This window comes from Crinia signifera, chromosome 2 (assembly GCF_055691185.1).
Source record: "Crinia signifera chromosome 2, ASM5569118v1, whole genome shotgun sequence".
NCBI lineage: Eukaryota > Metazoa > Chordata > Amphibia > Anura > Myobatrachidae > Crinia > Crinia signifera.
The window spans coordinates 69,898,790-69,926,262 of record NC_139218.1 but is presented as its reverse complement, the minus strand read 5'-3'; the positions used below and the strand labels follow the sequence as shown (position 1 = coordinate 69,926,262).

General features: G+C 42.8%; 1 protein-coding gene across 13 annotated transcripts in view; it reads right to left on the bottom strand.

Moving 5' to 3' along the window:
• MYO18A (myosin XVIIIA) overlaps positions 1-27,473 on the bottom strand; it is a 315,102-nt gene that overhangs the window by 75,378 nt on the left and 212,251 nt on the right. For all 13 annotated transcript variants that reach the window (XM_083172333.1, XM_083172334.1, XM_083172336.1 and 10 more), the window contains 6 exons: positions 22,441-22,569; positions 17,219-17,362; positions 12,198-12,287; positions 10,965-11,084; positions 6,648-6,759; positions 865-992 (listed from right to left, as the gene is read on the bottom strand). In XM_083172333.1, the coding sequence (XP_083028459.1) occupies positions 865-992; positions 6,648-6,759; positions 10,965-11,084; positions 12,198-12,287; positions 17,219-17,362; positions 22,441-22,569 (723 nt within the window). The remainder of the gene's footprint in view (positions 1-864; positions 993-6,647; positions 6,760-10,964; positions 11,085-12,197; positions 12,288-17,218; positions 17,363-22,440; positions 22,570-27,473) is intronic.

The window sequence follows — 27,473 nt, the reverse complement described above, 5'->3', positions numbered from 1 at the left end:
ATTCAATCTCCTGCAGCCATTCCCAACGGGAGATATGACTGCGGGGCCCTATTCAATGCTGTCTTCCTCAACAGCATTGAACAGGGGATCTCAGCAGAACGATCCCGTCATCACAAACAGTCGGGCTCGTTCTCCGAGAATGGCTGGGAATTGCAGCCACACCCCCTTCTCGACCCGCGCCAAACAGGACATTGAATCCCGCCTGCAAAATCTCAGTCAAGCATACCGAGACCAGGACAGGGGCACGGCTGTCCGGCCAGCCCGACAGTCATGCCCCCACATTGAACTCCCCCCATAATCAGGCATATGAACAACTAAGCCTTCCATACTGTGTGTATATTACAGCACCTTCTAATAGATGTATACAGCCCTACACCATTATAACTATATTCTGCTGCTTTAATATTGACAGCTGATAATGCTTCTTCCTGACACAGTAGTTACACAAACACTTTGGCCACCGCCAGCTAAAACTGGCTGATGACTTCTATATTTTGAATGGGTTAAATATATGCAATGTATTTGTATCATGAACCTTTCAATGTACAATGCTGTAAAACATGGTAACAGAATATAGAACAATAAAAATTATATTACACATAAATTAGTCAATGACATAGTGTTTACCGTAGCACCCTGCATCTTCTACAAAATATTTGCAGTTCCACTTTCCTGCCAGCAGGTGTCGCTCTGTTTTGTTGCTTCTAGTACACTCTGGTCTGTATCATAGTTCTGTAATACAGATCAGTGTGTGCTAGAAGACAAGACAGAGAGCGACACCACAGGCAGAAAAGAGGAACTACATGAGTCTTGTATCATATATATATATATAGATGAATAGACACAAAGGCTGCTCAGACTTACTCTACGTTCCAGCTGCCTCTTGCTTTGCTGTTCTACTTCAAGTTTATCCTCAAACTCCTGCTGCATCCGCTTCTTTGTGAAGTCAATTTCGCGCACAGATCGCTCATATTTCAGCCGCCATTCTCCGCCTGTAGGGAAAAGGAGAAAATAAAAGTGGGACCAAAAAGAAAAACATTTTGACCATTTTGAAACCAAAACACATTAAAACACTTGAAGAAATACAATGTGGAAGGGAATTAACTATTATGAAATCATTTATCTCTCTCAAATGCACATTGTAAAACATAAATGAAGTTGGATTCCCATGTTTGGTTTCATATGAGGATGACAATGCAAAGAAAATCTATAACACAGTTGTTTTGTTCTCTGAAGAAGCATCTCTGTAAAACTGGGATTTGGGTGCTAACAATACTGGAAACAAGACTAATGCGGAAAGAAAAGTAGCAATAATTATGCAAATCAAGCGAATCACAATTAGTTCATGTGTATTTATAAAACATGGATTTAGGCATGTGTGAATGATCCAAGCATTTTAGGTACAGGCTTGGGGTGTGATATCAATAATTTCACAATTTAAACACACAGAGTTCTCTATGAGCAATCTGAAGATATGAGCGCTATAGTTCTTTATGTAGAAGTTTTCAGATAACATGAAACAGGAAGTTAAAAATATGGGTGTATTTGTATGGGACAAAATGGCATGTGTAATTGTATGAGACTTTAATGTCCTGCACTTCACTGAGCTTCTACTTTTTGTTCCACTATCATTTTGCACCCGCTTATAATAATATCTGAAACTGGCCAAAATGTTAGCAAAATGTGCTTTAACTCAGTGGTTCCCAATTTACATGTGTTGACCTTTCTGTGTTGATTTTTTCCTGTGGCGATTCGCGTCACACACCCCCCCGCAACCCCCCCCCCCACAATTCGCGGCAACCCCCCACCGGAACCCCCGTGAACCCGCCCTCCCGCGATTCGCGGCACCCACGCCCCACGACCCCCCCCTCCCGCAATTCACGGCACCCCCCCCCCCCCCCCCGCGCGATTCGCGGCAGCCCCAGGATTAAATGGCACATGCAAAACACTGACATGGCTATGGTCGACAATGAAAAAGGTTTACATGAGTTTTTAAAGATTTAAGTTTAATTTTTTTAATGTTTTCATATTCATTCTCATGTGTCAACATGGACACCAATGAAGTGCCACACTTATGTCAACATTTACATGTGTTGACCTTTCAGTGTTGATTTTTTCTTGTGGCGATTCGCATCACACCCCCACCCCCCGCAACCCCCACTCCCGCGATTCACAGCACCCCACCCCGTGACCCCCCCTCCCGCGATTCGCGGCACACCCCCCATGACCCCCCTCCCATGATTCGCCGCAAACCCCCCTCCCACGATTTGCGGCAACCCACCCCTCCGCCACCCCCCCTCCCGCGATTCTCTGCAACCCCTCCCGCGATTCGCAGCAACCCCCCCTCCCACAATTCGCACCCCCCCCGCGACCCCCCCTCCCACAATTCGCGGCACCACCCGCGACCCCCACTCCCGCGATTCGCGGACACCCAAGTTGCAATACAGGGCATCTTTCATACAATTCTTACCATATTTCTCATATACAAATGTTCACAAATTAAGGGGGCGCAGCCCCTTACAGCGGTGTGAAGAGCGCCCGTAGGGCGCGATGAATCACCTAGTTATATATATATATATATATATATATTCAGTTATGTGGTTATGGACAGAATTCTGTGTGTCCACATACTGTAGTTTAAGATTGGAGGTCATACATAAGTTTTATTGATCCAGGGCTACCAACCCAGGGCACCCCTTCAAGTGCTCCGAGGCACCCCAGGGTGCAGTTCCTGAGTACTACTGTTTATAAACATATCAAGTAAAGACTACTGAAAACAGTATATAACAAAAAGGCATATTGTTAACCAATACACTTATAATAGAATAAAGGAATATTGTATTGCTATACTGTGTATCTGGTTCTTTAACTCTGTGAACCTCAAAGAATCTGTTTTCCGACCAGTTACATATGGGGTACTGCAGAATATGATATTTGTGTTCTATCTACAAAACCAACGTAATTGGATTCTTCTACGGGCTGCCTGACAGGAATGGCAACACAAAATAGCATTACGTGACCGGATCTGGTGTGGAGCGATGCTCTAGTCTTAAGGATAATCTTCACATTAAAACCTTACGTATAACCTAAATATTACACAAGACGCACTGGCATCAAAACTTGCTACAGCTCATTTCGCCATCTCTAAAGTGTATAATTTCATCTTAAGTATGTTGTAACTACTCAAACTGCTAATGAGCTTCTGAATTCTAGATTATTAATGACACATGCTAAACACAGACTGTTAATCAACTGTGAACTTACTGAAATGAGTTAACAACAAACAAATATAAACAAATAATAAATTCCATGACGCCCAGTATTCTCTGGTGTATCTGCGCTCAGGTCATTTTTGCATCTGCTGTATATATTTGCTGTGTGTTAATCATCACTCATCAGCTGATTGGGTATCGGTATATCTAGAAATCTAGAAGAACAATGCTTACTGTATGCTTCCGAGTACACCTTTAGTGGAATAGCAGACAATATTAGTCTTTAGGCTTTTCATCAAAATAAAAATCAATGAAACTTCGTGTGTGGAAAAACCACGCCATTAACGGAGCTCTTTTTGCACAGCTATTCCAGTATCGCACATTCATTTGATTAGTTTTGATGTTCCCAGTTGTTTCATTTAAGTGAAACGGATGCCCATTGTGTGCAGACCAGACTCCTGGCTAAGCCAAAACCGGCTATTTTACACAAATGAAGTCTCAGTGTAAAGCACAAATCTGTATTGCTATTGAGAGTAGCATCCCAGAGATTGACTATATATGACTATACCTCACTATGGACAAGATGTACTAAGCCTTGAAAAGGGATACAATGGAGAGTGATAAATCACCAGCCAACCAGCTTCTAAAGGCTGTTTTTTGGCCGATTGTCAGATGTCAGATTTCCGACCAATCGTCCGATATATCGGTCGATTATTGCCGATTATCGCTAAAATCGGCCGATATATCGGTAAAATTGCCCGATATATCGGACGATCGGTCGGAAAATGGACAATCGGCCAAAAAATCATTCTAGTGTGTGGGGGCCTTACCTGTCATTTTCTAACACAGTCTGTAACATGACAGGAGAGGACTCGCTGGTACATTATCTCCATTTTATCACTTTTCAAGTTTAGTAGATCTGGCGTGAATGAATTTAAGTAAAACTTCTTGCTGGGAGATTGGCTCCAATTATAGCCCGTCACTATGACGCTGCTTCCTGATGTCATGTCTTTGCACATAAGTGCATGCGTCAGTGAGGGGCAAAGGAGAGTGATCTGGAGGAATATACGCTAAGTGGCCCTTAAGCTACTTATGGGTAATGCCTCTTGCAGATGACATTAGCTTACAGGCTGAAGCTCGCTTTGCATATCTGACTTTGCAGTTGGAAATGGAGGGGAGGGGCCATGGCAAGCATTGAAGATCCCCTCCATTTACCTCTATGGCAGTGGTTCCTAATCTCAGTCCCCAACAGTTAAGTTTTCCAGGTCTCCACACAGAGTGAAATAATTAGCTCCACCGGTGGATCTTTCTAAATGTATTTTAGTGAATAATGAGTAAACCTGCATACCTGCTGAGTTAAAACATGAACTGTTGGGGATATTCGAGAGCCGAGGTTGGGAAGCAGTGCTCTATGGGAAATCCCAGGAATTCATAATAGTTGGATATACACCCCCAAAACGGAATACAGTGTAATAACTATGCCTGCTACCACCTTGGTCAGAGTGACAGGAAACTTGTTAACCATAAAGGAAAACAGCTAAGACACTACTACGCTGCATATTTGTACACTCCAACCTGGCGTCGCTGCAGTTCTCCCGCTGTTCAAACCACACCCTGCCTCTTAAAGGGCTCACTGATGGGATTGAGAGGTGTGTGCCTGTGGCAGTAACATAAGCAAAGCACTACTTTAATCTGAGGCACAATCACAGATTTCTTCCCATCAGGGATCCCTACCTATCTTTGAAATGCAGGCCCCATCATAAATCTACCCAAAGCGAACAATCGTCAAAGCTTAGTCAGCTCTGCAGTGACAGACACAGAGCTCAGCCAATAGTGTTATGTTAGCAATGGGGCACTTTTGGTTGAGCATCGTATTGGTCACATGACTTCAATGCTGATTACACTCTGCCGAGGGCTCAATCTGGGGAAGCTATCTGATTGGTGCCAGGTGAAACGTAAAAAGACCTGGATGGAGTGTGCCTGAAACCGATTTCGACAAGAAACTACTCAAAGCAAAGGCAGCCCTTTTAAAACTAATTTTAATCAGCTAAAGTTAAAAGAAAAGAGGAATAAAACTGAGTAGAGAGAGTTAAAATATCTAGCTAAAGCACTGTACAGTCACAACGTCACATATAATATCAAGTGCAATTATCTTGCACATACTGTAAACCCTAAATTACAAAAACCATTTCTTATGTCATTAGATTGGTTTAAAGTCTACAATACAAAATGATCCAAGCTTTTTAGAATATATATGGAAATTTGCATGAACTTATCCCATGAGAGAATGTGCAAACTCACATAGACAGTAATATTGGCTATTAATTATAAACTAGGTAATTGCAATCTACACATAGAAAATCATTATTTTTTCTTTGATTCATAATTCCTCAAATAAATCTTGTTTAGGAAAAAAAAAACCTGAATATTTATGTTACTAGGAGGTCTGTTCTGTGGGGATGCAGTCAATTTACCTACAATCAAAATCCCGACAGTCAAGATACCAACAACTATTGAACCGACGGTCAAAATACTGACATTTAAAATACCCACACGGTCAAAATACAGACACGGTCAAAATACCGACATTTAACTTGTTCATACTTTACCATCCCAGCGGACATGGAGGGGGAATATAATAGGGTGCCAGAAGCATGGCGAGGGGACGCGGTACTACGTTTGACTGTCCATGTCGCACCAACATGTGCCGACAGGCGGAATTTCATGCCCTACCATCCACTAGGGCGAGGAGGGAGAATAAAATAGTGTGCCGAGCATAGCGAGGCACCGTGCCCACAGCACGCGGTACACTCACGGGTTTTATGTTGACCTATGTCAACATACAGACCAACAAAATATGAATAACTTGTGTATACTTTTTGACCTGTGTATTTAATATATGTCGGAATTTTGACCGTCGGGATTTCGTACCGAATCCGTTCTGTGACATGTTATAAGACTGGTGGGGGCCCATTGCATAAATATCATTATCGTATCAAATGTGAGTGACACTGGCATTTGTAGCGGATATTTTGCGCATCTCTCACACGGTTACTAAAGGAGGTTTAAGCACCTATTTATTCATTTCTTTGGGGTGAAAAGTAAAATAATGTCCTGTGATAGAGGGCTGCCATTGCCCTTTCATTTCCAAGCCCTATACTGTACATTAAGCATGACATTGGCAGACATATTGATCATTATTGGGTTACACAAGGTGGTTCCGATTGACAGAGTCTTCAGTGACTTGATAGACACTCAATAGGAATACACCAAAAGGTCAACATGCAATAGTTTCAAAAGGTTAACACCCTGACATGAAAGAGGTCGACTACTGCTTCTGGAGTCAGGCTTGGCCTGATCGAGGTGAGAAGCCCTCACTCTATCCTCATAGAACCTTAGCAGTACAGTCCAAAGAGTGATGTGAGGTTAACATACCAGAATCGTCATCATCCATCTCTCCATTTAGTTCTGCTGCTCGGATCAGCCTGGCCTCCATTACCTCCACTTCCATAGATTCCATCTGTTTCTTAAGAGCATCGTATTTAGCCTAGACATGAGGACAACCCATTAGGGCACACAGTGGGGAGCATATGTTCCTATGATGCTTTATAGCCTTTGCAAAAATTACATTTGTTTTTAAATTTTAAGACTAACTTCAGGATCTTGAATAAAAAAGCAAAGGATAAAACCAACGCTCTAATATCAACAACAATAAACAATTGTAAATAACACTTCTTTTAGGACATTCTAAAAACATGGCAATATTCAATGATGAAGGTGACAGATGCAGCTACACGTATCTGTGTTATGCCAAATCACTTACAACGAAACAAGTCATTTTGGACAGATCACTACAGTTTATTACATTATATAAGTATATGGCAATTGCAAGTGCATAGATTAGCATACTTCTAATCATATGGTAAAAATTAACTGCTACAAACAGATTCACATACTGTAAGCCACATACAGATGTGTCCTAATTCAATATTGCTGTATTAAATAACCCTTCTAGTCCTCGCCTAGTCGTAAGAGCCTTTATTAACTTTGGGAGTCTTTGTGTTAATTTTTTGTTTTATTATTCTGCAATGCAAATAAGCTGGCACCAGGCATCTCTTATGTAGGGTACACACCACGACGACCCGCTCACGATGCACATCGTGAGCGGGTTGTCAGTGTCTCGTCCGACCCGCTCACGGTGACGCGGGGGGGGGCACGACCCGCTCACGATGTGCACCGTGAGCGGGTCCGATCCGATGGCGACCCGCACCCGGCTGTATGGTCGTTCTTCAGATTCTACCTGCAGCAGGTAGGATCTGAATAACGACCGACCGACCCGCGGGGTGGCGCATCGGATCGGGATCGGACCAGAACAGGGAAAAAAGGGCCCAATCTACCTACAATCTACATCCAATTGGTCGGAATTGGATCTAGATTGAGGGGATCGGTCGTCCTGGTGTGTACCAGGCATTAGTGCATTGCACACTGAGGTCAGATCTGTATATCCCTAAGCACCTAAACTGAGATGGACAAATCTGATTTGCAATGAACAGATGATCCTCTTCTTTCTGCACTTACAATACAAGCATGAGAACTTTTTAAATGTCAGTTCCTTCATTTTAAATCTTCACTTAATAAAAGCTAAGGGCAAGAAGTATCTAATTAACACTTCTGAAAACTGGCTTTATATCTGAAACCTATATATAAAGCCCTTGCAGCATAAGGAAACACCCCTCTCGTTATGACTAAATACGGATCTGCGGCCAGGATCAGATAACATCCGGTGGACAGAATGGCAGCAGTGAGAAGACGTAGGTATTTGTTTTACTTTTTCTAAATAGAATAGCAAAATGTATCGGACGTGTTGTTCAGGGAAGGGGCTGTCTCAATAAAGGCAAATATGAAAAAAAGCTACTATTCCATGCTTTAATAGGACTTCCGAAGCACCAAGAATGCCCTTATATAGTAATGATGTCATACACCTGTCGCAGAGTCTGGGCCTGATTCAGTTTGAATTGGATTAGTTGGACCGATGGTGCGGCTCTAAGCATGAAGTTATTTGCTCATATCTAAGGCTGCTGTATGAACAGCTTCGGCAACTACCAAAGTCGCCAAGGCGTTCGTATGGGTAAGGTAGGGAGGGGGCGTAGCTGGCAGGGGAACGCCCAGTGCTTTATGGGTGTCCCCATGAAAATGCTGGCCGGGGGTGGAATCCGACGGAAATAAAAGTCAGTTTAGACTGACTTACTGTATTTCCTAAGGGGAAATAAATGATTCTATGAACAGCCACCCATCAATTGATTCCTCTCCCCTTCAGCTGTATGTGAGGGGATGTGTTCGCGTACATCCCCCGCATGTTACCGAGGGGATTGGGCAGCAGCGACAAACTCAGTGATTGGCATCTGCTTACTCTTCATTACATCTTCAGGCCCATGGGCCCTGGTCCCATTCCCAATTTTAATGTTGCATTATCCACTGCTAGGCACTAGGCCAACCCAAGCTCATGGAAGAGGTAAAGGTATAAGAGATCATGGGGAAACAGACTAGCAGGCTACAGGGGGGGGGGGGGGGGGGGGGGGGGTGCATTCTGCAGCACACAAATCAATATGGAAACTCTTCTAATAAGTGCAGATTCAGACATTTATCTCTAAATATTTCCATTAGACAAAAGCAATGTAAAAAAAACAGCGATTTCACTTATAAGACCAGCTTTATTTTTCCGCTCAAGTAAGAATTTAAGCCCCTTAATCTAAATGGTAAATAGATAATTATGGAAATGTAATTGTGTCGCCATTAGTGAAACAAATGGCAGACATTAATGCAATGGTCCCTGAAAGAAAGTGGATCATTTTCTGCTGCGGGATACAAACGCGCACTCCAGAGTGACTGAGAACAAACTGCAATTTGATAGAGGGAAACCCAACACGCAGCGTCTCTATAAGAATGAAGGCTGTCTGTTCTTTCCATGGAGCTACACTTAGGAATGTGAAAAGAACACTTTTCTAACATTAATACTGGCAGACAAAACAAGTCTGAAGTGTTCTTTAGTCACAAGAGGTACTCGGACGAGTGAGCCTGCTGCCAATCTCTTCCGCTCTCTAGCCCAGCCTTACATGTAATCGGTATTATTAGAAATGTCTGCAAAGCCAACCGGACTGGTGACAAAACAAACACAAAAAAAAGCGATCGCAAAGAGAACCTCAGCACTCCAAGATGGTGGTAACGCATTAGCAGCACAACTCTCCTCCCTGGACAAATGCTTGTGCGCCAGGCCTGCGAGAGCCACTCTACATCGTCAGATCTGACAAGTGAATGTGGCCAAAAGACAGGGGAACCATTTCTAGCATAAACCAGATGGTCCGACAGAAGCTTTTCAGAGCAACGTGCACAGAAGTATACTCCAAAAGGTATGTACTGAGGATGAGAGACTCTTTTTAAATGCGTGAAGAGACTTTGAAGAACCATCTGTCAATTTTGTAAACAGATACATTTTTTTTATATAGATATATGTAGATATTCCTGCCTACAGAAAAGGATTGTGCTCAAACTTAAAAAAATAAAAAAAATCTCTTTATATGCAGGGTTGCAATCTGCCGTATCGATTACCAACAGTACAACGAAGCTACAGAGTGCAGCTATCCCTTAACTGCTTTCTGCTTGTTATACCAGTATTTCAGCACAATCATTGGTTCTCTGTATGGAAGAATACTGCTGTGTGTATATTAGTCTGTATGAGTAGAAAGACTGTACATATAAAATACTGAGGGGGGTATTCAATCCCCCGCCGATATTCTTGACAGGGGAAATAGCGGCGGGGCCATATCAATGCTGCCTTTCCCGACAGCATTGAACAGGGATCTCGGCAGAACGGGGACCGACTTTATAAGCTGTGTCAGGCCCTTTTTGACGAGAACGGCCGTGGATTGTCAAGCTCCTGGCCGCAGCTCAACGATCCATGGCTGTATCTCGCGGCCGCGCCCCCTTTTCGGCGTTCGACAGGCGGGACATTGAATTCCGCCTGCCGAATCTTCGCAGAGCCGGCCGAGAACGGGACATGGTCACAGCTGTCGGGCGAGCTGACAGTCATGAACCTGGTTTGAAAATCCCCCTGATTTTTATGTAACTGTAACAGAGGCACTCTGATGTCATCACTTTGTGTCATCACAGTGTTCATTAGGAAAATGTATAAGGAATAAAGCATTTCCTAATGTGAAGCATTAAGGATTTCATTAATCATCATTAAGGAGTCTGAGTCACGTCAGACTCCTGTGACCAGCATAAAAACAAACGATAGCCGCCTTGTGTCTTTATATGGTCATCGGGACTCATGTGTGATATCTAAATGCACAGTAGGGAATACATAATCATGTACGTATTGTGTATTTACTGAAATAAATATTCTCGCTGTGCTATTTAACGCTTAATCCTCTAATGAGCAAACGTTAGCTTAGAAATGCAGAATGCGGTAAATGCATAGCAGTACAAAGGGCCATTAAACGATTATTATTTGTATTTCGGCATGAGAAGAGATAAAGGACCCTGGGCAAGTCCACAAGTTATTACGATAAAAATGTTTAAAGCCCTTATAAGGTGCTCTAAAGGGCCAGCAATAAAACAAAGTGAGCTAAGAAGTCAGCAACTTGGCCTTTGCATCCTTTAGATCATATTCCAAAATAGTAGAGGGAGGTTACTTGCCTGTGAGCAGAGTCACTGTCAGCACAGTGCACGGAGAGGATGGAATAGATATTTTACCTGCAGATCCTTCATGTCTTTCTCTGCCCTCAGCCGATCACCCGTCTCTGTTTCCAGTAGCTGGGAGGCAGATTCTCCTGTGTTTCTCTCGTCTGTTAGCTCAGAGTTCAGCTCTGTGATCTAGAAGTAAATTAGCACATGGCACGGTCAGATTTCCCCAAAACAAAACATGAAAATATCCTTTTGTCTTGCAAAACGTGCTTACATGGCATATTTCATATTTCAAACCTTAGCATGTACTGATGGTTTCATAGTTTTTTATATCTTGTGAACCAAATACCATTGTGGTTATGACATGAGACCACCACAAACATACACTATGCATGAGCTTCATATGACGCCATAGAGGTGTACATGAACTTTACAGTATTGCGTCATACGTGTGATACCTTTTCCAGGGTTTCCTAAGTACGGTTGTCAAGGCACCGCAACAGTTCAGGTTTTCAGGATATCGATGAATGTGCACAGAGGGTACAACCAAAAACTAATTAAGTCACCTGTGCCTAAGCATGGGTATCCTAAATCATCAGAACTGTTGGAGGTGTTTGGAAACCACTGCCATATACTGACATGCTTTCCTATAAAACTGTTATGTTGGCTCAAAAGGCAAATAGGAATTAGGACCTTATTCTGGTTGACTCGACTCGCAAGAGGATGCGAATGTTACAGCCTTGTAGTCCACCAAAGACCATCTGCCTGTCCCCCCCGCCCCCCCCCCCCCCACGCATGCCAAGATCTCCTGCACTGCTGCAAAAGGTTCATTTGCATAATCATCCATTCGCAGCCAGGGAGAAATCAATAGATGGTGCGTGAAATCATTAATGGTCCAGTGCTCGCAGATCAGAGACGCCCGCACCACCTGGCGATTACCATGGGAACGCAGATGAAACGCTGCGCCCCCCGCTCCTGTACTGCTAGGTAGTAGCGGGACGGCAAACATGTAGTTCGCCGTGCCCGCTTGCACCATGTATCTGCACATGCGCAGAAATGCTTTGTGCAGACGCAAAACATCTAGTGGGGGACCGAATTAACTAGAATAACCCCCTTTATACATGCTAGTGTGTTTGTGTGCGCATATGTGTGTCTGTGCGTATTTCCATAGAAATATTTTTTTCAGATTGTTTAGTCAACTTATTGGAAGTTTCCTTATGGTTATTGGAGTGAAAAATGAGAAAAGGTAACAAGATAAAAGAGACGAGTAACCAATTTGTGGCACCATGTAAGAACAGTTACCCTGCTCTCCAGGCGATCATTGCTCAGTCGCAGCTCATTCCTCTCTTTCTCCACTTTGTCCAATCTGCTTTTCAGCTGTTGTATCTCCTCCTGCAGAAACATGAGACATACGGTAAGCTATTACTGATTTGGCACCGAGATTCACCACATATTGTCTGAACAACTTGAACTGACAACAATGACATTGCTGAGGTATGCAACACTCAACCAGGAATTCATCATTCCCAGCTCTGTAGACTGAATATTTAATGTTCCAGCTGAAGAAGAGGTTCCGACATACAACATGGGTAGTGTAAACCACACCTGATAAAAACATTAGTTATATACACTTACTAGGCTTGAATGTGCAATATGAATGATGGGTGGGACATTGGAGGCTATTCAATTTTTTATGTCAAAAAATCAACTTTTCAACGATTTTCGGTAAAATTTACATTCAACCTATCCAATTAAATTAGCAGTTTTTCGACTGTCAGGAAAAAAAAAATCACAATTGGAAAACATATGGATCAGCAAATTATTCGCTGTTCCCGGTGTTTAGTTCACAATTTAGTGGGCAATTTTCTACAGAGTTTTCCCAAAAAGAAAACTGAAAAACTGTCCGAAAATGGACGCAATTGAATAGGTATATCAGGTGGGTTTTTTTGGGCCTACAGGGAAAAAAAGGGACAAATACGCCACTACCTGAATCTAAACTACAATAGAATAACAGTGTGTAGCTGACAGTGCATGTTCGTATAAAGCATGGGTCTTCAAACTGCGGCCCTCCAGATGTTGTGAAACTACAAATCCCAGCATGCCTTGCCCCAGTTTTAACACTCCCTTATAGCAAAACTGTGGCAAAGCATGCTCGGATTTGTAGTTTCACAACATCTGGAGGGCCGCAGTTTGAAGACCCATGGATAAAGTCTCCATAAAAAAAGTAGATCTCTAATACAAGCTTTTTTGGAAATCTATAAGCAGATATGATTCAGTGAAAGTGATTTTCATTTGTAAATATTTCACGATTTGGAGGAAGGGCCATCGTCCCATATTATGCTGCCTCAACAAGGCTTTCCCCAATCCAATGTAAATCTGTGCTCTTCTACAGAACTACAAGTTGCTGAATTTTTGTCCATATATATGCAGGACATGTTTATTCCCAAAGTTCTTAGGCTGACTGGACGCCCATTTACAGAACTCTGTTGCCAGAATCATCATGGGAAAAAAGACAAAAGGAGAGGTTTCAAAAATTCAAGATATGTTTACATATATTAAAAGGGCAACTGTACTGTGCTGGAGACATTCGCATGCATTAATTAGCCAACTGCAATGGATTAGAATAATGAACCGTTCTTGCTGTGAGTAATTTATTAGACTTAAATTGACTGTTAAACTGGAAACAAGAGACCTGCTACTATCAGATAACACACACATTGCTGCTATCTGTTGATAGCAAAGAACTTCTCCACATTGTTCTGTACCCATGGGCGTCCACAGGAGTTTTACATATCCTCTAACGCAGCAGTCTCCTTTCCCTTCACAAAGCAGTTACACAGCAAGCAGAAATTCCCCTGTGCAGCTCTTGATAATCATAAACATATTCTCTGCCACTCCTCCTCGCTCACACAAACCTCCAGTGTACAATAAATGTAATGTGAACATCTCTACCAACAGCCGCTCACAGCCAAGAGGAGGGGAGACTGCAGGTCTCTCAGCACACATTTATTATAACATTTACACTTCACTTGGTTTGCAGGGTTAGATTTCAGGGAATAGTTGTCATTGGCAATTATTAGGACACTTTAAGGGCACTGCACTGCAATGCCTCCAGTAAAGGGCCCAGGAGGGGTCCATGCAAAATGTGGGTGACAAAGACTCATCTAGACCTGGAGAATAGTGTGTGGAGAACTAGTCATGTGACTTTATACTTGGAGGGCTTAAAAAGCAAGGCTAAAATAAATATTCACATGCATGTAAAGCAATTCATCGACTTCAAAGGACAAATCAAGGTGTCATGTAGATGGTAAAATCTAAAATGATCAAAGTTCAACAAGACTAAGGGGGATATTCAATCCCGGGTCACGACGGTCGTTCTGGCTCAACAGCCGTGACCCTGTCCCGTTCTCGGCCATCTCGATGAGAAATCGGCAGACGGGATTCAATGCCCTGCCTGCTGAATGCCGAAAAGGGGGCGTGGCCAAGAGATATGCCTGTGGATCGCCGAGCTGCGGACGGGAGCTCGACAATCCATGGCCGTTCTAGACCGAAATCCCTGCTTCTGAAGTCGGGCCTGTTCTGCCGGGATCCCTGTTCAATGCTGTCGGGAAATAGAGCATTGGATAGGGGCCCACCGCTATTTCCCCCGTCAGGAATAGCAGCGAGAGATAGAATACCCCCCTAAATATTTCATGTTACTGGCCCTTTAAGTAGAACAGAGTAAAGAGCAGCATGAGCATCTGTACTGGTAGCATCTGTGCCAGTAACTCCCTGACCGACTGATCTTCACTCAACTAATAATAATAATAATCATATATGGACAATAATCTTTACAAATTTTCCATTGTAGACAATATAACAAAAAACAAAAACATAAACTGCAGGACTACACTGCCAATGTACTCTTATACAATGTACTATCTTCACCATGGGAGAAAAAGGACATCTTAACCTGAAATGCAAGTAGTTTTATAAAAGCATCATTAATAATATTCAAAAAAATACATTGTGAATGTAAAAACTTAACGTGAGATCTTTAAGATTATTGGGGAAGCTTTCTACATATGCACAGCATGAGCCTCCGTCTTTACCCTAAACTGCTGGGAGCCATTCAGTGTTTAATATGGATTAAGGTAGCAAACAATACCGCCTTGTACTCACAGCAAAAGCTCATGCAATTTCCAGCATCATTTTCTAGCAATATTTTTCCATAGGATGCTTTCCAGCAGAGGTCTGCTAATTCAGATCAGTTTAAATTTAGTGGCACTTTAAAGAAGGGGTACATTACCCTTTTATTCCTGAGCTGGGCAACAGAAAGGATCCCAATCTAATGTACATTGAGTGCACCAAGTTATGTCATACACGGTACCAGCAGTATTCATAGTGCCTACAGATTGCAACAATGACACACATTGTTCCACATGGTTCAAATTTAAATGACAGTTCATAGAGTCTTTTTTTAAATGTAACTTTCTGTGTGTGTTTGTATCTATAAAGTTACTTTATTTACATGTTTTCCACTTGAATTAATGATTACCCTTCAGTTATAAAGAACTGCTGTATCATGTGCTGTCAAATGAGGGATCAAATGTATAGGTACAGTATGTAGCTGCAGGTGTGGAATGTGGGTACCGTCAGACTGCAGCACCGGCAGCAACCAATAGAAAATCAGTAATTGACATCTGGCATCTTTGTACTCCTATGTATGGTAGGGTAGGTGCAAAGCGGAGAACTAAAATATGAACTAATCACTAAAACATCTCAAAATGGGCAACAGCTGATAACAATAACTGTCCTTCAGCCTTCGGTGCATGCAGTAGTTATATTTACTAAGCATGTGTTTCCAAAAACTATGAAGAAAAAGTTGCTGCATAATTTTATGATTGTTGCTATGTACTACCACCCTAATGCTGAGGACTATCAGAAATATTGTGCAAAGGTTTATAAGTGCTGCAGACCACAGTTCCCATAATTATCCATGGGTAATGCACTGGAAACGGACACTGCGGGTGACATTTATTAGCCTGCGAGTTGCAGCCTGTATAGGACTTTGAGATTCCAGACATATTTTCAAAGCAGCAATCAGTTATTTGGCAAAACCAGGTGTGTCTCCGAAACACTGCCATCTGTTTACATCTCTTTCTCACTCACACATACACAAACACAGAGGCAATCACAAGGTAGCAGACTACCTTTCTGTATTAGCTTCAAGCTGGTTTACTAGTACAGTAGCTTAATACTATCAACGCACATTATTCTTTATGATGATGTCTCATTTACTCTGTGCTTGTTTATATATATATGAATTTAAAATCATGTATATAGAAGTTTTATAATAACGGAGTACATGTGTACAGGTGTATTGATTGTTGTCCTATTTAGGCGTGCTGGCCCAGCCCACTGACGGAGATGCATATGGGCGTGGCCTAGCACACGAACTATCGCCAAGGACCTTCTTGTATCATATGCTGTCTGCAGCTTATGGATGTAGCCGATGATGCCTAGAGTATAGATGACTTTGCTGTTTATCCACCGTGTTTGGTATGTATATTTGTATATTTGGACTTTAGGCCAACAGTGAAAATGTCAACAGTCAACCTGGTTAAAAGGTATCCAGTCGACGTGAGATTTTAACTATTTTATTTTATAACTTTTTCAACTTTACCATCTCCATGGACTATGATTGGGAATGGTAACCTGCCCAAAGCATGGCAAGCCATGCGAGGGGACACGGTACACTAATTGGGGTCCATATGATAAAAGTGAAAAATTTACACCCCAAAAGCCTAAAAACAACTCATGTTTTCATGTGCAAGTGCAAGTGGACCTTTTGATGTCATACTAGACAATGTTGACTTAATAAATCTGTGTCCTGCAATTATATTGTGAAATATTTTATTGTGCTACAGTATGTTGTGCCAACTTTTTCTCTGTTTAAGAACCGTATTTATGCCCAATGGATTCAGAGAGTGTGTGAAGGGGATGTTATACACGTTTAATTGGAAGATCATTGGTCGGCCTTCCCCACCCTCTATCCTCCACCCTCACAGAGAGCATGCATATAATGCATACATACATGATATACACACACACACACACACACACACAAATATATATGTGTATTACTTTGTACACACATGCACATATGCCTACATACTGTACATACATACAGTATATACATAGTTTGCAAATGGAGGACTTGAATGCAATTGTACCTCTGCAATCTCAAGGGAAACACACTATCATTTATAATTTAACTGTTCTCTGCTCATGTTTTCATTATACAATAGTTTGGATCTTATAACATTTTCAGTGGGACTTACGTCTTTGCCTCGGATTTGGTCTTCTGTCAGCTGTACCTCTATCAGAGGCCGAACAGTGGTGAAGAGCTTCCACCAGGGCCAGTTCTTCACCCCCTTGTTCTTCTTGATGTTCTTCTGGATGCAGCGAATAGCAAGCTCTTGTATCTACAGCAACATACAACAGGGTTCAGTGCAGAGTTCAGGCTTCCAGTACACTCAGTAAAGAAATCATTATAACCCAATAATAAAAGAGGTAATCTGCAGGCAATGTAGCTTGGACATAAAGAAACACGCTGCTTCCAGCAGTCAGGAAAAATGCCAAGGACATCACTGAGATAGAGTGTAGCCAACATGCCTTGTACGGGAGAAAGAGAAAAGAAAGATGGAGATGGATGTCAAAGGCAAAACTGTGTCCAGCTCAGATGAGTGGATGCAGAGAAAACCTGGCAAGAGTTAGGAGCCAATAAGACTGAAGATAGAAAGTGGTGGCTGCTGGGGAGGTGGAAAATAATAATATAAAAGATTGATGCTATGAGGCAAGGCCATAACAATGTTAAGCAAAGAATGGGAGTGACAAAAGGGTCCAAAAAAAAATAATTAATTAGATCTTTCAATTTACAAAGATTATTCAGAAGTTGGGGACACAATCTAGATCAGTGGTTCTCAACCTTAGTCCTCAATACCCCCACACAGTTAATGTTTCTAGGTCACCCAGCATATGCACAGGTGCACTCATTACTCACTGACACATTTTAAAAGATCCACAGGTGGAGCTAATTATTTCACTTGTGATTCTGTGTGGAGACATGGAACACGTGCCCTGAGTGGGGTCCTGAGGACCGAGGTTGAGGACCACTGATGTGACTACATGCTGCTTACCTGTTCAGACTGTAGTACAGCTGCATCCCACAGACAGTATTGTCAGTGTAATACAACTGGCATCATTAGTTCACAATGTGTGGAGGTTGCATACACTAATCTCATAATGGCGCTAACTTAAATATAGGTAAACTATCACCTTTTACATAACTGTGTAGGATTTTAGAAGTGAAGCCAACATTATATATCTATGGGGGAGATCTCATGCTAAAATCCAAACGGCATGTGTCTATGGGTGCCACCTGCTGAAGGCAACACAGCAGACCACTTGCTCCCCTTATATAGCACCAGCAGAAGAAGGGGAGTCATTGCTTGTAGTAGAGGTTGGGCTAACTACCTGATTGCTATCTGCTGGGAGGCTTCAGCTTTAGGATCAGGATGAGTTGGCAGTGACAATATAATGATGTTGTCTTTGCAGAGCCAATGCCAATGCTGCTGGGCAGCTCAGCATCTAGCATAACTACACGAGGTGAGGCCACAGCACTGTTACTACTATCTGACTATAAGTCCTGCCAAACGACCAGCAGCTGTAACGCATGTCGGTAATAATCTTTAAACTATGAACTAGGGATATTGGTTGTATTTTGTCTTCGAGCAGCAGTTGTAGTAAATGTCTTTATATTTGATCATTGCAGAAATATGGGTTCAGTTAAAGAAATAGAAAGTATATGTACACAGAGTCTAAAGTTATGGATAACTTTAATGAATGAAGCTTATCATTGGCATAAAAATGTATATTTTATTTGGAAATTTTGGGGAGGTTATGGCTAAGGAGCTCTGTAAGGAATATATATGTTTAGTGGGATATAATACATTTAGGGAAAATATACTCCTCCTATCACCATAAATACTGCTCCCAGAGAAATCCAAGGGGTACATACACAAAGGGCCTTATTCTGGATCACTCGCAAAAGCAAATACTCTCTCTAATGGACAAAACCATGTGCACTGCAGGTGGGGCAGATGTAACATGTGCAGAGAGAATTAGATTTGGGTGAGTTATTTTGTTTCTGTGCAGGGTAAATACTGGCTGCTTTATTTTTACACTGCAATATAGATATCAGTTTGAATTACAAACCCCACCCAAATCTAAAGGCCCCCATAAACTAGTGAGATGTGGTCCAATTTGACCAGATTCCAAAGGATCGGGCCGATAAATCGGACCAACACTCATGTTTTGACATCCTGTCGACACGATGTGTGGTCCCGTGCTCATCGGAGTCAGGAGGTCGGACAGGCTGCACATAAGATAAATCAAGATAAATCTTATGTGCAGCACAGAGCCAGGTAGGGGATGAATAGTGGTGGGCAGGGGATGCAGGGAAGCAGTGGGTGGACGTGGGCGAGGGGAGCCGGATGGTGGTCTGTTCACGGAAAGCCAGGCAGGGGAGCCCTGATACGAGGTACAAAAATAAAAACCACATACAAATGAATGGGATGATGCTGATCAGCCTATCAGCGGCCTCCCATTCATTTGTATGGGTATTTTTATTCAGCAACTCGTCTCCCAGCTCACCTGCCCGGCTCTGCGCGAACCCCATGGCTGGCTCCTTCCGCCTGCAGCTCCCCGGGAGTTGCATGCGATTAATCACATGCAAAATGTGGCACATCAAGTGCAAATCGTGCTAGAGCCCTCCCGAGGAGCTCCTGGGGCAATCCGGCCTAATGTAAATTGGCCTTAACTCTTTCTGCACGCTACATCTGCCCCACCTGCAGTGCATGTGGTTTTGTCCATTAAAGAGAGAATTTGCTTTTGCAAGTGAATCAGAATCAGGGCCAAAATCCCTTAGCAGATTATGAATTGGCAGCTCTGTGGGACTCACTCAATTATCAATCTGTCAAAGTTATTCTGTCTCGTCATCAACTATGTGAGTTTACTTCTACTGTAATTGTCATCATTTATATTTACTATCTGTACTTGTGAATGGCATTTATTATATTCAGTGCCTTGCAAACTGTTATATTGAAATATATAATTGAATACCTTAAATAGAGTGAATAAATAAAGTTAAATAATTGAATAAATTAAGAACATTTTGCCCTGATTACTGTAATGACTCCATGGGCCTTTTAGGAAGAACCTTACTTCTTGACAACTTAACCCTTTTGAAAGCTGAACTATATTAACGATTTGAATGCTGGTATGTTAACTAACATTGACCCTAGTGGATGTCAGCAATTGTGTGATCATAGTACTGTGGGGATCTATTGCCCCCATACACACATTGGTGAAATATCATAGGTGTGGTGGTCAGGGAGACTATTTCTATTGGTGCTGAAATAAGCCATCTATACCCTGAGGGACAGGTGACCGATAGGCAAATATCCAAATGAAGGAAACAGTGACTGTCCCCCTTCCTTACATAGTATATGAGGACATCTGAGTATGGTGCTTCACAAGTTAACAAAAAAAAAAAACCCTACGGTGCCCAGAGAAGTCCTAACAAGGATAGGACAAATTGCCTGTAGGTCCATATTCAGCATCAGCACAAGCTCACCATGCTTTAAAATCCCATTGACTCTTAGGGCCACCATGTATAGTCATCAATCAGGGGAAGATCTTCCTGGTGCTTATTGTAGAGCAAAGGGAAATACATAAAGCATAAAGAAGCCTGAGCAAGGTGTGCTTGCCATTTGCCGAAAACCAACAAACTTATTTTATAATGTTAACTTTATACATACTTTAAACTGTGTAAACACATACATATCAATCAGAAGACCAATAGTGTTACTTCTCTCCACATCTTCTTAGTTAAACAGTAAAAGTAAATTTTTAACAAAGGCTTATTGTAAATAATGATTACTTGTGACTGGGTATCCGAAATGGATACATAATTGTGCTGGCAAATACAATCGCCTCTTTTAGAATTTATTTAGACAAGATGTTTACTCTTGTTCCGTAACGGTAATGTAGTGACACCGGTCTTTCGCTGTAATGAGAACAAGCAGTGCTTGTTACAGTGGTAGGCAAAGGGAAAAAGCCAGAACAAAACGTGCCAGTGTTTTGACTTCCAAACAAAATAATCCTGGCAAATATAACAAAGCATTTAGTAGCAGCATCTCATCAGTCCGAAACCCCTTGAACCTGTGCCCTCAAATCAGGAAACTCTACTGTGCCTGAAATGTATTAACCAGATATTTTCATTTACGTTTTCTAAGACGAGCAACACAGAGTAACAAACTTAGCTCTCCGTGGCCATGAAAGTCTTCTCATAAACTCTGTGGTCAAATGTACCCAACTTCTAAAACAAAAAGGTACAATTACATAGATTGTTCTATTCACAAGGAGATCTTCCTTATAGCAACCAATCCGATTCAAATTCTTATCTATTTAGCACCTTCTAGAAGATAATAGAATCTGATTGGTTGCTATCGGCAACATTCACATCTTTATCCGAATTCCCATCTTAGTAAATTTACTCCAAAGTGTCAAGGCCCTACTCCAAGTTCCCAGTGACTGGGCTATTTATCATGAACCCCAACCGCACATTGTCTTTCTCTAATGCAGCGTGACAAATCATATCCCCTGTATCTGCACTCGTCTAGATGTGAATACAATGTTGGGTTTCCAGTTAAGCATTCACTTACATGTTTCACAGCATTGTTTATGCTGATACAAACTGGGAATATGCTTATTTAAGGAGCTCATACCATGAACTTCTGCAGATTTTTAATAGTATACTATTATAGTCATTTATACTAGAATACAATGGTTGCCTGAGGTGCAGATGATATTGATAAAAAAAATCATATATGTAATTACGTCTGCTTTGTAGACCACAAGCTGATCAGTCAAGGTCTAGCACCACAAATGTTGAGGGCCATTATACTGGCAACAAAGCACTGAGGGAACTAGTCAATGGTTTTAGAGAGCTGGCATTTCAGCAGGAAGTCCTTTTGTGTGCAGATAAATAAGAGCAGCAAAGGGGATGGTCACCTTGAGATTGCTGTGAAGCATATGTAGCGAAGCGTCCAGATCTCTCCTAGCCACAGACATATAAGTACCTGCACTGAAAGGTCTGCCTGCTCTTGTCAGCGTTCCAACAAGCTAAACTACACACGAGTGACAGGCAGACAGCAGGACATAGCCCTTACCGTATCAGAAAGTAATGCATCCCAGCTGTGTGACTAAGCTCTTGATAAGTTCTATGCTGTAACCCAGCTCAGCAGAGAAATGGCACAAAAAAAAAAAAAAGACCTGTCTGTCCCTCCCAGTTCATGCAGACGTTTACAAGGAAACCCCCCGGTCTGACATCAGGCTGTAAACTTTTATAAAAGGCAAGGAGTTTACCATTTTAGGTTACCAGGACAGGAGGAAAGCGGCAGAAGGTTTTGGTAGAGCCCATTTAGGAAATTAGTGGTACCTTTCTCTTTTTGAACTGCTGACGCGCCAGGTAACCTCTGCATGCGGCCTGGAATAATATAAGGTTTTTTCGGGTCTGCTCATCCCTCTGTTCTTCAAGCTTTGTGAGTGTGCCAGCTCGGAAGAAAACCTGGGGAGGACAAAGATTACAGAATAGATTTAGTCCAGAGGTGCCTGCAAAGTGTCAGGTTTTGCAAACCGTCTGATGCAGTTACTGTGCTAATTCCAGACTACTAGAAGGAAACCTGCACAATGTTAACTGCCTTTCTGTTGCACAGAAATGTGTATTCTTTCTAACAGTGTATACATGTGTGTGGAAATGAACAGAGAGAGCACCCCAGGTCACCGAAGGGTAGAGAGTTTGATGTGAGTGATCACAAACCCACACGAGATAAGTGATGAGTGATAGGTTGTGTCAAGATAAAACTAAAGTACAGGCTAAAGTTATATTCAAACTGTGTGTGTGTGTGTGTGTGTGTGCTAAACACTGGCAAGCCTTCACCTGCTGACACGCCGACTGTTACCCATGGCTCCATTCTCCCTTTACATAGGACACTGTGCACAGGTTTTTTCTACATTTGGATATATTTATACTAAAGGCACTTAAGAGGTGGGATTAGTATACGTAAGGGGAAGAAATGAATGTGCTACATTGTCTACATCCCAAACAAGTGATGGTTTAGATTTGTAAAGAATAAACAGACACACTTTATTTATAATATGGAGCTGTAGTAGAAGCAGCAGAGTGACCTCTCCTTTATCAGAGAACAGTAAGGAGCTGGGATTCCTAAGCTGCACCCCTTGCTGCCTAGGCTGGACACATGCAAACACCCACCAGTGCATAGTGATCCTTCCGCGGCCCCAGAGGACGAATGTGTTAATCAGCAGGGCCTGAAAACTCACTGAGCTTTTGCTGTATTCCCGCAGCTCATTTGCATGAGGAATTCTGCCTGTGGGAAGCAACTCCAGGTCTGTACATAATGCGAGCCACAGTGTGCCCAGTGCTTTTCTCTAATAAATCCATGCGGTACATTGTGCGGGTGTGAATGGCGGCTGAATCTTCAATATCCTCTCGTTAACACTGGACATGATGTGGCTCTCTGCAACTCTGCTAATGGAAAGGCTTCATTGATGTGGGATATGATCACTGGCATTTACAAAAGAGAGTATGATGGTCTTTTAACTGAAGCCAACAGACAGTGATTAAATAATCCCTTTTGCAGAGTTCTACTGGCTGCATGAGCACTAAGCACGGGCACATTACTGCTGACAATGAGAGATATGGATGCAAAAATAGGCTAATGAAAAGTACAAAATAAACAAGATTCATGTGGTATTGGACTGTAAGAGCAGACACGGATTCATCCTAAGTATGCTTTATAGGCAGACATCAAATCAAACATGTTTATAGCTGCTTTCCCATTTTCTAAAACGAATACTCTAACAATTTATAAGGGTGCCCCTCCCATTGTGACTACAATACTCCTTAGTAGGCAGAAGAGTGAGAGGAATGAGAGATAAAGTGGTCAATTTAATTCAGTGTACTGCCATTAGAGCTGGGGCTATGCAAATTAGCGCACTATTATGTTGGAGAAGTTCGGCACTCGTGTAGTCGTAAGTACCGGCATGCCCCTCCGCTGCTTGCACCACGCTAGGGTACAAAACAGCATTACCAAGATAGTGGTGTTGGATTTCTAGTTGAATCCAGTGCAAGAAGAAATCCACTGCTCTGGCTTAGCAGTGCGCTGATTTGAATAGCCCTGGGTAGCTCTCTCCCGGAGCTATTCACAGTGCGCTGAATTAAAAAGAGAGGAAGAGAGGGGGTGGCCAGGGCAAAAGAGGGAATGAGACAAAGGTGTCAGAGAGGAAGGGGAGAAGCAAGAGAAAGGGGGTGCAAACTGTAGTGAGAGAGAATATCGGAGAGAGAAAGAGGGGTAGAAGAGCATGAGAGAGGGTGTCAGGGAGAGAAATAGGGAGTGAGAGAGGGTGTGAAGGAGAGAAAGAGGAAGAAACAGGGAGTGAGATATGGTGCCTGGGAGAGAAAATGGGGAGACAGAGGACCTTATTCTGGTCCGTTCGCAGCCGGCGTTCACGTGGGCCAATTCGCAGCCGTTCGCACATGGACCAATGTTTGCCGCATGCACAGCCACATTTCTGCGCACGTGCATACGCTGGGTGCGTGCAGCCACAGCAAACAGACTGTTTGCCGGGTGCGGCTGGGGGGAGTTATGTTAAACATTCATTAGCAGGCCCTGCATGCAAACACACGCTGCGAGGGGGGGGGGGGTTCTGTTGACTCGCAAGGGTGCTAATTTACCACCGAGCGAATCACTGAGTAACCCCCAGAGTGTGAGAGGGTGTCAGGGAGAGATAGACAGCTTCAAAAAGTGAGAGAGGCAGAGTGAGGAAAACAATCAAGGATAAGTGTGGAAATGGGGGGGGGGGGGCTAGAAGAAGGATAAAGAGGGCGAGATGGGGCCGAGTAGAGGACAAGAGAGGGCTGGGTAGAGGATGTCCGGAATAAAAAGGGGGAGAACCATGTAGTGAGAGATGGTGTCAGGGAGAGAAAAGGGGAGTGAGAGAAGGTGCCAGAGAGAAAGGGGGGAGTGAGATAGAGTGTCATGGAAATATAGACAGCTCCTGAAAGAGAGAGAGAGAGAGAGAGAGAGAGAGAGGAAGTCTGGACGAAAGAGTGTGTAGGGGGGAGACAAGGTGAGGGGCAAAGAGGACGAGTACAGGAGAGACTGTGTAGCTCCACTGTCCCTTACATTGCAAGCAGGTGGTGTGCCTTTTTTCAATGGATCTGGCAGTGCAGGGCTCCCTTTCACCGGCCCCATGTCTCCTGGGGCGATATGTACCGAGAACCAGCGGTACATCCCTCCGTCCATCATCCCAATGCTTATTGCATAATTACTCTCCCCAGAAGAGCAGCCTGCGGCAACAGGGCATGCTGGAAGGGATCTGTGTAGGATCCCTCACACAGCAGCGCTGCTGTTGAAAGCAGCAGGACTCACTCTCACGTGGTGTTTCCTGGTCTCCCGCTCACCATGCCAGAGCTCCTTCTTGCCGGCACGGTTTCTTCTGCTACCGCTCACCAGGGCTGCAGGAAATTTAAATGAGCAGCTGGAGGGGGCAGGGGGTTGGGAGGGGGGTTACAGGATAGCGGTGCAGCATCTACCCATTCAACTTAATAATAAAAAAATAATTATAATCTAAAGGGTGCAGGGTAATGCCAATGGGGCCACCGGGCCTCATGAGAATTGCATCCCCTGCACCCTCCATAGTTACACCACTGTGAAGAGAGATAAAGTTCCAGCAAATAAGCTCCAATTGCTTTGTTACAGTCTGTGTATGAAAAATGACAGGAGCTGGTTGGTCAGTACTGTATCTCTCTCCACGGCTTAGTACATTTGCCCGAGAAACATAAATGAAAACTTTCAAAGCAAAAGAGATGGTGTTTCCATAGCAGCTAACGATATGCTAATGGTCTCTTTTTTGAGCTACTTAAAAAAGAAACACACAAATATCCTGTTTAAATCATTTATTACCGGTAATTTCCCAATAGATTTGACTTATTATTAAAATATAATGGTATGAAATATTTTGGTTAAAGGATTTCAAGTAGTTTTCATGATGGGGTTTGTAATTGCAGGATCGTTATTTGGTACAGTTCCACTATTTACTTTCCTGTCACTGTAAACCCTTTATCACCTCCCTGAGCTCTCCTGTCAGTCTAATGAAGGTGATAATGATGTCACAACCACTGTCAGACATACAAAGCCTTTCCAACCGAAGTGGTTTTATCTGTGGAACAAATTCTTGGCCCCCGATCAAAGAGAAAATTGCTACAAATGATTCCGATGTTGTATTGCAAATTTCAAAAATAACGCTGCAAAATTCTAATATGACAAAATAGGTTAATTGTAATTCATGAGATTCAGTTGAGTATATGAAATGGAATGTTTTGGGCAACGCTTTCTGGGTAAACCAGGAGGAGTCACCCGTAGAGGCGCAATATACAGGGGCTGCCTTGCTCAGTAGCAGCTGCAGAAAGCCAGGAGTGTCAGTCCTGGAACAGAGAAACTACAAACAAAGTTTGGTGGGTGTGCAGCGCTGATTTGGAAATAAAAATTGCAATTATATTGGATTGACGTTACAAAAATTATTTTTTATATCTCATAAAAAGCAAGGGGATTTAATACACAATGGTAGGGGTAAATCACATGAAAATAGGAATTTAATACCTACCGGTAATTCCTTTTCACGTAGTCCTTATGGGATACTGGGAATGGTCTTAAGACATTGGGTATTAGAGGGTATCCGCAGGAGACAGGCACATCTATAACTTTGAAGCTGGGTGTACTGGCTCCTCCCCTCTGATTCCCCACCCAGGAACCAGTTAATGAAAAACTGTGCCTGAAGGAGAATGAACATATGAGAGGAATGACCTATATGTCACCTATGTAAACATAAGTGTGAAATGTGTGGTGAGATTTATGCCAGCACACCCGCATTCAATCAAAATAACAAACAACTATAATACCACTTAGTAAGTGGGTTTTCTTTAAACCAAGGTCACTAAACTAGACCTTACAACCAGAAGACAATAAAATGAACTTCTGAACTTTTAACAGCAGAATAAGGCTGCAGCCATACCCCGCACAGGGTGGGTGCCCAGTATCCCATAAGGACTACGTGAAAAGGAATTACCGGTAGGTATTAAATTCCTATTTTCACTAATGTCCTATGGGATACTGGGAATGGTCTTAAGACATTGGGGATGTCCCAAAGCTTCCAGAAAGGGAGGGTACGTGCGTAGACTGCTGCAGTACTGCCTGCCCAAACTGGGTATCCTCTTTGGCCAGGGCATCAAATTTATAAAATCTTACAAAGGTGTGTTGCCCCGACCATGTAGCAGCTCTACAGAGTTGCAGAGCTGACACACCCCGAGCAGCCGCCCAGGATGCGCCCACCGATCTGGTGGAATGAGCCTTTAGAACAGAAGGTGTCGGCAGGCCAGCCGTCACATAGGCT